This window comes from Lichenostomus cassidix, chromosome 3 (genome assembly GCF_008360975.1).
Source record: "Lichenostomus cassidix isolate B80296 chromosome 3, HeHo_3.0, whole genome shotgun sequence".
Classification (NCBI taxonomy): Eukaryota; Metazoa; Chordata; class Aves; order Passeriformes; family Meliphagidae; genus Lichenostomus; species Lichenostomus cassidix.
The window spans coordinates 4825565-4839135 of NC_139483.1; the positions used below are offsets into that span (position 1 = coordinate 4825565).

The 13571-nt window shown below is 39.6% G+C and overlaps 1 protein-coding gene across 2 annotated transcripts in view; it reads right to left on the reverse strand.

Annotated features, from left to right (window-relative positions):
- Window positions 1-13571, reverse strand: part of PSME4 (proteasome activator subunit 4) — a 44135-nt gene that overhangs the window by 2019 nt on the left and 28545 nt on the right. For both annotated transcript variants that reach the window (XM_085054141.1, XM_085054140.1), the window contains 18 exons: window positions 13319-13455; window positions 13049-13102; window positions 12419-12548; window positions 11755-11836; window positions 11348-11501; window positions 10727-10796; window positions 10140-10265; window positions 9650-9802; window positions 9132-9236; window positions 8581-8672; window positions 8071-8202; window positions 7289-7497; window positions 6920-7005; window positions 5977-6105; window positions 5263-5418; window positions 1978-2140; window positions 1035-1168; window positions 95-229 (listed from right to left, as the gene is read on the reverse strand). In XM_085054141.1, coding sequence (XP_084910267.1) covers window positions 95-229; window positions 1035-1168; window positions 1978-2140; window positions 5263-5418; window positions 5977-6105; window positions 6920-7005; window positions 7289-7497; window positions 8071-8202; window positions 8581-8672; window positions 9132-9236; window positions 9650-9802; window positions 10140-10265; window positions 10727-10796; window positions 11348-11501; window positions 11755-11836; window positions 12419-12548; window positions 13049-13102; window positions 13319-13455 — 2247 coding nt within the window. The remainder of the gene's footprint in view (window positions 1-94; window positions 230-1034; window positions 1169-1977; window positions 2141-5262; window positions 5419-5976; window positions 6106-6919; window positions 7006-7288; window positions 7498-8070; window positions 8203-8580; window positions 8673-9131; window positions 9237-9649; window positions 9803-10139; window positions 10266-10726; window positions 10797-11347; window positions 11502-11754; window positions 11837-12418; window positions 12549-13048; window positions 13103-13318; window positions 13456-13571) is intronic.

Here is a 13571-nt window from a genome sequence, read left to right on the forward strand (position 1 = left end):
CTGCAGCATTTTCCCTGTGGTTAAGGATTCTTCCTTACTCTGGAGTAAAATTCCTAAGTGTGAAATTAATACCAAAACCCATCTGCTGACCCACCTATGCATAATAGCAGGGTGAAACCAGGAGGTCAGTGAGCACCAGGAGCTGGTCATCCGTGAACTGCTGCTTGTGCTCCTGCCAGTTGTCGTGGTGAGTCCTCCGGAAATTGGACAGCGTTTTCTTCACAGTCATCTGCCAGCACAATTGGGATGGAGCTCTGTCAGTCAGGTTTCTCAGCTCCACACCAAAACCAGCATTGGTACTACAAACACAACTGCTCAGTACCACCAAGGGCTGGAGCAGACCCACAGGGTAGGAGGGCTCGGGGGAATTCAGCCCAGGATTTTAATTCTCACAGTTCTGGTTAGTCTTTTGACCAGTGTCATGTTTCCAAAATCCTTATAAAAAGGATTCTTGAACCTACAATTTTGAGTCTGAAAAGATTAAAGGATTCTTATTAAGTAAAAGCAAAATGCTTGGTCTCACTGCCTCTTCCCTGGGTATTTCAAATTAGTGAAAACATCTAAGGAATTCTTCATCTTGCTCCTCTGGCTAAAACAGCAAAGGTCAACAAAACCCAACAGACAGGACAAAAAAACAAAATTAAAGGACATTATTTCTCCAAAAACTTAATTGTAGGGGCATTAATAACACTTGATTTAAAAAATTCCAGACTGATGTTTTGGTTCAGGTAGATGTTCCCTAGAATGGCATGAACAAAAGAGACATCTTTAATGAAAAACCCACTTCCTTATTATAAATACAGTTCTAGCAGCTTTCAATTTAATGCTTTAAAGTTGAAAGCAAAGACAGATCTACCACAAAAAATACTTAAAAGCAGTCCATGCTTTAAAACTGTTTGGAATCATCCAGTAAAAAGCAGGAGAAATTAAGTTTCTTAATAGGTTCCTATGTTTTTCTAGGAAAAAAGAGAACTAAGAATGAGTCACAGGTATTGAGCTGTGTTCTATTGAATAGAGAACGGATGTATTTTTACCTCAATAGGCTGGGGATCATTGAGGTGGGCACTGAGATCCATGAGGAGCTGTGGCATCCAGGTGGGCACATCGTAGGGACTGGACAGGATGCAGGCGCTGAGCCCCAGGACGCCGGCGTGGCGCTTCACCAGGTCTGCAAGCACAGGATATCCACAACATCATTTAAAGAAAATCAGCAGCAAATCCCCTGGCACACCAGAGACCTCTGCAGAAGTCCACAGAGTTCTACAGACACAAACTGAATGGATCTCCAAACTGGTTCTGCTTCCTTACTCCCAGATTCATTCTCGTGTCTTGAATTTTTTAAACATTCTTCCATGAGAAATCTGCAACTGCTGGACACTTTATAAACACTTCAAATGAATTCTCTGTCAAGGAAACTCATGAATAACTCATGAAGGACATCTCCATGTTCCCTATTTCTGCATTCAGAGTGTTTTCTCAAATACCAGAACTATTGGACATTATGGAAAGCCAGATTTCTCGGTCAAATGACTGTGACTCAGATGCATTAAATGTCCAGTCAGAAGCCAAAGTTCCAAATCAGGACTAACTAAGGAGGTTTTGTTCTGCTTTATTTTTTGGTTTTTTGATTTTTTTTTTTTTAATGAAAAACCCACACTGATAACAAATAGAAGGTAAGGTGGGTAAGGAACGAAACTAGGTTGTGACAGCTAAGGAACTTTATTTACTGAGGAACTTACTATCCCTCATCACCTGCATCCTTATCTTTGTGAACTGGAAAATGGCAAAACCTCTTTAATGTTAATTCTAAAAGAGTAAGACGTTAGTATAACACAGGAACACATAATAAAAGTATTTGCTTTTGCTGTGTTTTCTTATTCACCATTTATGTTGCAAATCAAATTCTATGGCAGTCTCCGTAACACTAAATACTGATTTCTTCCTGAGCTAATTTCAGCCTTGGAAGCATCTCCTTACCCCCTGAAGGAATTGTGTCCCCCACTGAGGCCAGGTCCCTCTTCCTCTTCTTGGGGAGCCTCATCTTGCAGAGCTGCTCGAAGTGTGTCTGCATGGGCCCATCCATGGTGAGGAAGTTGCACTGCAGGAGCCCGCTGAGCGTGGTGGCAGCCATCTCCCTCACCTGGGCACAGCAGGACAGAACACCATTTATTTATGCCATTACTGCCCATTTAAGCACACCCATGTCCCTCACCTGGGCACAGCAGGACAGAACACCATTTATTTATGCCATTACTGCCCATTTAAGCACACCCATGTCCCTCACCTGGGCACAGCAGGACAGAACACCATTTATTTATGCCATTATTGCCCTTTTTAAGCACACCCAGCTAACCCAAGTGAGCAAATTCTGCCCAATAACAGCCTTTAAAGTATTAACCTGCTATCTCAAGCTACTAATCCTTTACTAGACATCTCTTTTAATAAACATGGTCTGCTGTAATACAGAGCTACTGTCAAATTTTGCCATAAAGTGACCTGCTACTCAAGCAAATAATGAAATTTAACTCCACTGTCAACAGAGGAGCTTTAGAAAGTTTAAAAACAAACTTTGACCAAGGCCAAATAATCAGCCTGCTTCACAAAATTGGTAACAGGCTCTGTATTAACATCAGTTTTAAAGTGGGCTTTATTCAAAATAATTTAGTTTTTCCCCTGACAAAAGCAGAAGAGCTTTTCCAAGAGAAGGCACAAAGAATGTTTCAGAGACTCAGCTGATTCTGTTCTACCCACAGCACAAGAATTCTTTGAAAGACAACAGATACTGGATTAATAAGAAGCAACAACTTATGGTCAACGATTCAGTTCTATAATGCTCCAGCATGATACACTTCCTTGTCCCAGAACTCTGCACTACACGAATAAAACCAGAAATCCAAGTTGGAAAAATATTCTTCTTTTGGGTAACACAGAAACCCCAAAGAACAAGACTAAACTTAGCTTTCATGTAATTGCCAAGCCATTCAAAATACAGATCTCCTTTTCCATTCCTTTTAAAACAGCCACAACACCTTGTTAGTGAATTCCAAGAAGAGACAACTCATCCTTGCTTTTAAAAACAAGTGACTAACCCATCAGTATTACCAATTTCCTTCATCTCCTCAAATCTCCCAGAGCCAGGAAGTTATGGACGTGTAAAACTGTATTTAAATTGGGAGTACCTCCAAAACTCACTCCCACTTTCCATAATTACATTCTGACAAAAACCTCCCAACATTTACAAACTTGCAAACCAAATCATCTCGTTGAGATGCTGCCACCAGATTTCTGGTAGGTACATTCTGTCACAGGTAACTGCAAACAGAACATTTGTCTCTGTGGAGCACAAACACCTCCCAGTGCTCTGAATCCAATGCAGCAGATTATAATAATAAATCAAATCCTTGAACGCGATGTTCTGAGCCTCACAAAGCCATAAGTACAGCTGCAAGTGCTGCAATAATTAAACAGAGGAAGTTCAAATAAGCTCTTGAGACTCCAGCCCATTCCATTTAAATTTCTACAAGGTACCATTCAAACGTGATCTACTTTGCTGACAGTGAAGAAGGATGAGGTGAGAGGCTGGCAGTGTTGTTTATCAGCAGTTTGTGAGTCCCTGAAGAGCTGAGCTATTAAATGAGACATGATGTGCTAATACAAGAGCCAGACACAAAGCAGCTCGGCTGGGAAGTGAGCGAGCTCCCAGGAGAGCTGGGCTCATTTACATCACTACTCCCTTTATTAAAACCACTTTCATTTCTAAATTAATCACTCAGCTAGAAGGAACACTTTGCTGTGAGAAGCACCTGGAAGAAAAGCCTTTAAAATCATTCATGAAGCAGCTGATCACTTGTCACCTCTGGCACTAAATAATTTATAAATGACCACACTCATGATGAAATACAGAATATAAAAACTACAGAGGTATCTCCCCATCACCTATGGGGTTTGGTTTTTTTTTTCCCCAGTCAGAAGGGACTGACCAAGGGCTATAAAAGTGCAACAGTATCAGAATAAAACCACTCAACAGCACCAGCCAAACCCAATTGCAGAAGGTGCAAGGGGGTACTTGAACAGAGAGAAAATACTCTCATTCCTCTAAAATTGCAGTGCAATATGATGAAAAATGCTTATCAAGACATGAGTGCTGTGCATATTAAAACAATCATTATCAGGTCTGGCCCTCTGTATCAAAATAAGCAAAAAACCAAAAATATCTTAAAACCCAAGAACCAAAGTCTCAGTTCTACAGAGCAAAGACAAAATCCTAGTTAAAGCTAATGATTCTCATCTTAAAAATCCAACATCCAAAAGCTACACAGGAATTACTCAGCAGGACACTGCATCTTGTCAGTTATTATGAAGAAAGAGCAAGATTAGTTTTTAGAGAAAAGTGAAAGCTTCCATGGCAACAGCATGATCCAGAGTGATTATGAATACAGGTAGGCTTTTTGTATTTGCACCTCTGTGGTGCAGAGGGATAATTTGGTACATTTAAAATAACTGGCTAAATTGCATTCAAGTGAATAAAAGGTATTTTTCAAAATGATGTGAGATTATGAGGTAAGTGTTCTGACAAACAACTTATAATAGATGCCAAGGTGATGCAGAATCTTTTTTCTTCTAGAAGGAGAAAAGCACCCAAATGTAGGACTCCACTGATATTTGCCAACTGCAAACACATCAGTGAAAATGATGGTGCAGGGGAGATGGACCAGGCAGGAGGTTAACACACAAGATTCTTCACTGTGCTTGACTTTGACTTAAATTCACATCACTTAATGCATTCTAGGTAGTTGTTGATGTAAATATAAAGACTGTTTTTGTCATTAATATGATATGATTAGATAGGAAGCAGACCTATAGAGTAATAAATAATGGTTTTACACACTTTTCACACAGGAAGGGATTTGACCTTGTTGGATGTTGAATTTTCCACCAACACACATTTATAGTGAAATTAATAATAACCCTATTTCATGTACTGAAACCAAGCTTCAAGCAATGCATCATTCTGTGATAAAGTAGAAGCAATGGAACTTTAAAAAAAAAAATCACTAATGGAGTATTTTATAGACAACTATTTTCCTGGAATGGAATAGGGAAGAAACAAATCCTATAAAGCTCATTTTCAAAGCAGGAAGAATGCTGAGCTAAAAAAACCTCCTTTATTAATTTACATGTCAGCTTGTCAAAAACTTTGTCAAAACTTGACAAAGTCAAGAAGCAGTGGTGTGAAAGCAGCACAGAGAAGGAAGCACTTGCCTCAAGCTGTTCATCTTCCAGAAGTTTGATCACGAGCCACCTGATGTCATTGACTGCCTCGCTGTTGTTGAGGAAGATGAAGAGATTGTAGAACACCATGGTCTGGAGGTAGGTTAAGATGGTGTATCGGGCATGCCAAGAATTGCTTCTTGCCGTCTGCAGTGAAGTAATAAGGGTGAGAAAGCAAGAACATCAAAGAAAGCAGCCCCCTGATGTAAAACTGAAAATATTTCTAAAAATACTTCTGGGAATGGTTGTAAAGAACTTCCTTTATTCAGGTAATTTTGTTTCATACCAAAGCAGGCAATTATTATTTAGGTACTAATTTTCACAGGCTTCACTTCCTAGAGAAGATTGTTAACAGAAATATATTGTACAGCCATAAAAAAGTCGGATTCATGGTCAGTTCTTTAACTGAAGATTCGTTTTGAAATTGGATTTTGAATTGTTATGCTCATGAGGAGGCTCAACATGATCCTCTACTGAACCAAATGTTAATATATCAAAATGCTGTTCAATTTGTGATCAAAATGAAATGCTTTATATGTTAAACAAGATACACTTTGCAAGTGTTTTAAAATACTTCAAATAAACTCTATGAGATCTAAATCAGTATTTGATTCACTTAGAATTGTCAATACTGTATAATGTTAAATAAAAAGCAAAGGGTGCATGAGATGACAAGAAGCTTTAAGCTGTTTAGACCACACTCACTTGTTTTAGCACCTGAAGTACCAAAGGCACTTGCTGAGGATACAGCAAACCCTGAGACATCAAGGACAAACACATCTTAGCATCTCTTTTGAGCTCATCATAGCTGTTGTCATTCTCCACGGGTGCAATCTAAATAAGAGCAAGGAAGAAACAAAACCCTGTTAGTAAACAGGCACTGGTGACAGCAAAATCCTCAAAGAAAGGGTGCTCTCATAAAAGGACAGCTGTCCAGGAAAAATACATTCAATATCATGCTGAAAGATTAAGTTAATTGGGAAAAACAAAGTATGTAACATTAAATATTCTCAGTAAATTATCAAGATATCCTGGTGAGACATTGGTTCCCCACTGCCATTCTCTTGGTATCAAACCCAATTAATTTCGTATTTTAGATCCAGGTCCAAAATGGAAAGTTTTATCAAGTTCACTTTCACCTCCATGAACCTTTATTTTGTGGTCACATAGACCACATGCTGGATAACTGATTAATGTTCACATAAAGACATGCACTTTGGGCATAAAGTATGGATTATTTTACATAGGTAAGACTGGATGACTTCTCTGACAGCTTCAGAGAATACAAAAATCACAGTAACAACAGGAGCTGCTTAGAAAGAATTGTATAGTCAGGGAACAAAAGAAAATAACTCAAGGTCCCTTATAGAATCATGGAATGGTTTGGGTTGGAAGGGACCTGAAAGATGATCCAGTTCCACCCCCAGCCATGGGCAGGGACACCTTCCACTATCTCAGGTTGTTCAATGCCCCATGTGACCTGGCCTTGGAATGTTACATATTTTTTATATATATATATATATATAATATATATATTATATATATATTATATATATATATAATATATATATATAAAATAACTTCAGTTTACTTATACAGTCCTTTTTCAATCAAACCTAACTAATAAAGGAGAAATTACAGGATGTACCTTGAAAAACAAAGGTAACAGCTGGAGTTGCTCTGTGACAGCTGTAGAGAAAGATCGTCCTGCACTTGCCATCAACCACTTCAGAACTGTTTGAATAAAGACAAACAATCACTGATTCAGATGAAAAATATTAACCCCAAACAAGTTATAGACCAAATTTATTGTAGTGTTCCCCTGTGAGATTTACACACATTAGAGTGGTTCAGTTTGACACCTTAGGTGATTTTAATAAATCACAGATTTATAAACAGAGGTCAAATGTCACAGCACAGATACAAGAGGAGAAATTCTGCACTGCACCTACACAATTTGCAGACCTCAATCATCATGTCCCAAAATACCCCCCATTCCTTGACCTCCTTAACTCACTTGTTTTCAAGAGTTTAATGCCCTGAGTTCGCTCGTCTTGTTCGCCAACTCCATTCTCTTCCATAACATGATTCTGGATTTCCTCATCTGCTTCCATGAGCGGTTTGAGATTTTCAAGTATCCGGGTAGTAAATTCATGGACACGAGGAGATTTAGTTGCAGCAGTGTTTGGCAAGGAAACATCTATCATGAATATGTAGGTCAACACACTAAAAAAACAAACAAAGCCAGCAGGAACACACAGTTAGCACGACTGCTGTCCAGAGAACAGTGACCTGTGAACTCCAAATGATCCCAGATCAATTGGGTGACCTTTGAAGGTTAATACTCAGAAAATTCCCTCTCATCTTCACAAAGTTATTTAAAACCAAATGTTTCTTTTAGGAGCTTTAGAGATGTCATACATAAACATAGACAATAAATTGGTGAGGCCCTGGCACAGGGTGCCCAGAGAAGCTGTGGCTGCCCCTGGATCCCTGGCAGTGTCCCAGGCCAGGTTGGACAGGGCTTGGAGCAACCTGGGATAGTGGAAGGTGTCCCTGCTCGTGGCAGAGGCTGGGACTGGATGGGCTTTAAAGTCCCTTCCAATTCAAACCATTCTATGATTCTATAAATAAGACGAAAATAGGAAAGTCATCTGAAATTTCTGAAGCAAGTCTTAATAATTTATGTGATTTTTGCTACCAGCATTAGTATTTTTCATGGTAATTATTTAGCTACTCAATCACCCCAATAAAATGAAGAGTTAAAACCCAACCAGAGCTGCAGCAGACAACACTGACCTTCCTATTCTCTCTCGGACGTTCTTGTAGACCTGGGTGAGTTTGGGCTCCAGGTACTTGAGCAGCCTGTGCAGCAGCTCTGGCACTCTCCACTCCTGCTGGGCAAGGCCCCCTTGCAGCACGTACAGCCGGCTGGGAATCAGAACAGCTCATCTTTAGTCACACAGAACATTCCTGCTTCCCCAGGCCCCTCCAAACTTTGTTTGGGAATGTGCACAGGTGTGTCAGGGCATCGGAGTGTCCCTGAATGAACAAAGAAGGGTAAAAATTGCCCAGTGGAACAACAGTACTGCTGCTCTGCCAGCCCCAAACCTTCATCCTGTTAATTGAGTTACATTAACAAAATAATTGTGAAGACCCTGCCATTGTGTGGGGAGAGCCAATTGGAAAGCAATGCCTTTGTTCCCCTCTCCTACAACCCAGCTGGCACAGCATCCTCTCAATACAGCTTATCCAGGCTTTATTTCCTCCTCTCTTCAACCACAATAAAACAGTTCAAATTAATTTTACCAGGCATCTACAAATGATCCTCCTTCACCACTCAGTGGAGATTCCAACAGCAATTCAAACAACCAGTGCAGTTTCCTAGGATCTCTGCTCTCCTGGAAAAGAACAGCGAGCAGAGATATAAGCAAATGAGGGATTTTTAAAAAGCAAATAATGTATAAAATAAGACATAAACAAGAAAAGTTTTGACAGATTTTCTTTGCATCCCTTGGGTTTACTCTAATTAAGCACAGGCAATGTTCAAGATATTTTCAAAATGAACCACAATAGGAAGAAAACCCAATAAAACTATACACAGTTTTAACTGATAGATGAATACAAGGAATTTTAGCTTAATTTTTGACATATCTGAATGCCCATGCCTGAATTTTGCTAATTTGAGTTCTGGCTGACAAACTACACTGAGTTCTGCTGAGTCTCTTGAAAGAATTATTGCCCCAGGGCATTTGTGGCCTATCACTAACCCTGCTTCCTGACACCACAGCTCCAAGTTCCCAGCAGGAATGTTAATCCACAGTGGATTCAGCTTTAGAAGGCAGAAAATGGACACTTACACAGGAGGTTGCAATGCAGGTGCCCCAGTCATTGTATGTTTCCACTGTGATGTTGGATAAAGCTGTTCGAAGCAATGGACACAGAAGCTTCCAAAGATTTTCCACCTGCCCAGCAAAACCACAAGAGACAAGATTTTTTTATTTAAGGATCCCAAACCCAGCCCAGATATTAAAACGTCTTCTTTATTTTGGTACTGATTCTCCCAGGATTATTTTTTGGCATGGAGAGTCAGCATGGACAGCGAGGCCTATATTAAATATTTAATAGTCCAAGGTGGACATAAGCACTTAGTCCTATTGGAAATTACAAACCACGTCAGCTTCACCATCCCCTCAGCAGCAAACTTCCTAGTTTTCATACTGGAACATATTCCTAACACCTGGCAAGCACTGACACCAAACCAAGCAATGAATTGTGCTCCAAGTTTGGCATCAAGAACTCAGCTTTTCTTAAATGGGTTAGTAATTCAAATTACTCTTTAATTTCCAGGAATCACTCAAAAATAGTGCTCCAGCACCTTCTCAAAGGTCCAGTGTTTAGAACCTCTGATCAGGCCAGCTATAATTTCAGCTAGACATCTCTGGGTGCTTTCATGGGAGTCTGCAACCAGTTGCTCCAAGTGGGGCTGAAGGACTGGCAAAAAGGCATCATCAAAGTTTCTGAAAAGGCCCTGGAAAACAAGAGCAGAAAGTGTCTTCAGGAATTATAGAAACCATTGTCTTCCCAAGAACATAATAAAATTGTGAAACACTTGAGTTTGAACATGCAGAAAGTGAAATTACTTTGCTTTTTTTAACAGCATTATACACCAGTGTCCTCCAGACTATTCTATTACTCTAAATATGCTTCCCTAAGTAGTTAATCAGAAGAGAGGATTAATAGGATTACCCAGAGCAGCTTTAAAAATCAACATTTTGCAACAGCATGAGCCCAGCAGTCTGTGGCTTTTCCATGCTCTGGGAATTGTCTACAAAACGAGAGCAATTCAGTGATTGAACTCTCCTTACCTTGAAGAGGCAAAATCTGCGAGGATTAAATTTGTCCTTCCCCTTTCTGTCTTCTAAAGACAAAAATTTTATTAACTGCTCAACAAACTTGGGATCAGAAAAGTGATCATATATAATTTGTTCTGCCTGTAAAAGGAAGGAAAAAAAAAAAAGAAAAGAAAGGATTAGCTTTGGGGTGTTTGCTTGTCACAGTGATATCCCAATCTTTCCATGTCCCATGGCACATCTGCATTCTCAAGGAATGAAATCATGCCCTGGTTATCCCATTTCCCCCCTCATTTTATAGGGAATTATCACAACCCCTAAAAATTAGTCCTTCCCACTGTCATGAATGACCTTGTTCTCAACTCAGATCATGATTTGAGAGGGAACAAGAAAGTTCTCATTAATACAACTATTCCATGATCCCTGACAGAAAAGCAGCAATACATTAAAATAACAGTTCTTTCTTGTATGATGACACAGTAAGAAGTAGAAAAATACTGTAAAATTATCTTCTGGGGATCTCCACAGTAACCTGTGGACAATATTAAAGGAAGAATGGAGGAGAAGTACTATTAAAAACCCCACAAACTTCCTACTCTCACCTCTGTCAGCTCATCTCTCCTTCGCCCAAGCTTTGGTTGCTGCTCAGCTGGAGCATAAACTGTCATAGTTCTGGATATTAAAAACAAAAGATAAATAATAAAAAGTTAAAAATGAAAATACAGCAGCACATTTCAAAGTAAAATAAAGCTTTCTATGTTCTCAATATTAAATAGAATTTATCCTCAACTTCAAAGGATTAAAGGTTACAGAAAGTTTACAACAAGAGAATGAAGTTTGTTACTCAAGGCTTTGCTACACAAGCAATCCAGAATTACTAGGGATAGAATACTCTGCATATGTCATTTCCAACATGCATATTTCATTATATATGGCTGTTTAGCTGCTGCCATTAAAATTTGTGCCTATAACCCACATAGAGAGAAATGGGTAGAAAAGAAATAATAAACAAAAAGCCCCAAACCAACCAACAGAAAACCCACCCAGAAGTGGTAAAACAAGCAAGAAGCACAAAGGACAGAATAAATTGTACTTTTCGTGGTTCAATTAAAAAAACCTAATACATGCAAAAAAATAAATTTCATAATAAAACATTCTTTAATTTCCCACAGGATTGTTCCTGCTGAGCCTCCCAATTCCACCCCAATGCTGATGCTACTCACTGGGGCCAGGTGTAATATCCCCAGTGTGTTTTCTCCACAAAACAGCAGGACTCCCAGGCTTCCTTCGTCTTTGGTAGGCTCTGGCTGTTGTAGTGCAGCCACTGGTTGTCAGCTCTGTCACCAGCCTGGATGGTGGAAGGCTTTGGGCTCCCACCTGATGCAAGAGGAAAATCAAAATGAAAATGCTTAAAAATTATACAAATATGTAAAAATTAGAAAGGAGACATACAATACTCATATAATTACCTATATGATATATATCTATTTGCTTAGGACAATAACAACCAGGGAGAAATTAAAAGCTTGTGATTCTATGTTTAATAATTCTATGTTTAATTTAACCAGAAAAGCTTTGAAAACCATTTTGGGATAAATATAAGGTATTTCTTGTATTAAATAAAACCTACTTATTTCATAAGGGCAGATGGGCACTTTCTTGTGTGTCCTCTTAAGCTGCTTAAGAATCCCAGCTACAGCTGAGATGGCCACCTAAAGAAAAGGAAAAAAATGGGCATTAATGTATCCGTTTCATACATTTCCCTCAGAAGGACATGACTCATCATCCCTAAAAACCCAGTGAACACTGGAGTGAACCCATAAGGAAATAATCATGGTTGTTTCAGGGGATTCAGGACGTGACTAACTTTAAAGGTCAGAAAAACCTCACTAATAATTTTGTTTTAATAATTTGGGGGAGGGGGGGAAAAGAAGGTTTGTTTTGAGCCTCACTGAGGCAACAACAGAACAAATGAAACACAGTGATGGGCTCCCTTCAAATAACAAATTGCAGGTGGGAAAAGCAGCCATCTGCAAAAGAAATTCTGCAAAAGAACTCTGAAATAAATCAGGATTCAGTCCATCCCACATTTTCACAGTTTACACATTTACATATGTCACGCTACAGCGCTGCCAAGACTGCCATTTCTTGGACTGGGAGTTTTGTACACGTGCGTGGCTGGAGGAGGGAGTTCCATCTCAGTTTTAGTGCTTTATCCCAGCAAAATCCCACAAGCACCTGATGCAAACCCTAAAGAACTGCAGACCCAAAGGAAATCCTTCTCCTGGGCTCACCTTCCGAACCACAAGCGCATCGTGGTTGAGACACTGCACGAAGAATTTTATGGCACGGGTGGGCAGGATCCTGTCATCCCTCAGCAGCAGGGATAGGAAGCCAATGCTTATGTGCTCAAACTTCCAGGGCCTGAAAAAACCCAAATATTCAAAACAGAGTGTAAATACCAAAGTTTATGTACTTGGAAATTATTTCATGTTTTAAGAGTATGCAAATACATAAATAAGTGGCTTTAGTCAACGAGCTTAACTCATTTTGGGAAACCTCCAGTGCTCTGGGAACACACAGGTGTAAAAATGTAAAATACACAATGAAACATACTTTAGATAAAGTTTTTTTAACACAAATATTGTGGGACCAATTAGAATCAGAATCTATTCTGATGTCAGTGTTACACAGACAAAACCAGAGCTTTTTTATATTAAAAAATTATTAAAAGCCCCAGTAGGCCAGACTAATTAAGGATAAAGCTTAACTCCAAGATGTGATGATGCCTTATATTAACAAGTCAAGCTCCCAGTGCAAATAAATCCAAGACCATGGTAGCTGCCCTCCTGGATATTGATCCATGTGACCACCTCCAATCCACCCCAAAAAAAATCCCCTCATGCACAAAAAGGAGGACTTACAGATTTCTCTGTTCCACACAGTCCAGCAGCATATTGACCAAATTTTCATAGTTCCTGAGAGAAAGAGAGGGAGTTAGCAAGCAGATGGTACTAAGAGAGCCATTGAAAAATAGAGTAAAAGTTCCTCAAGAAAGGTTTGTGAAGGTGAGAGGGAAAAGGCAAAGAACAAATAGAAGTGTGGAGAGAAGATGCAGCCCAACAATCCTTGGGCATTCTGGATTTTTCAGTTTAGCCACTTTGGATGATGACAATCAGGGAAGCTGAACTCACCTCAGAGCCTCAGCGTTCTTCTCCTTCTGTCGCTGAATTCCCAACTGAATTTCCTCGGAACCCAGACCTGTAAACTCTGAACTTGGCTGTCCTGACTTCTGCAGCAGAACAGCCACCTCCACACATTTCTCTGGAACCTGTTGGTGGACAAGGTGAAGATTTGGGACTTGAACTTAAAAGTTTTTAATGTCTCTGCTTTGGAATCAGCAGAGTACAGAATTCCCTTGTCCACATAGACAAGTCTGAACAGCAA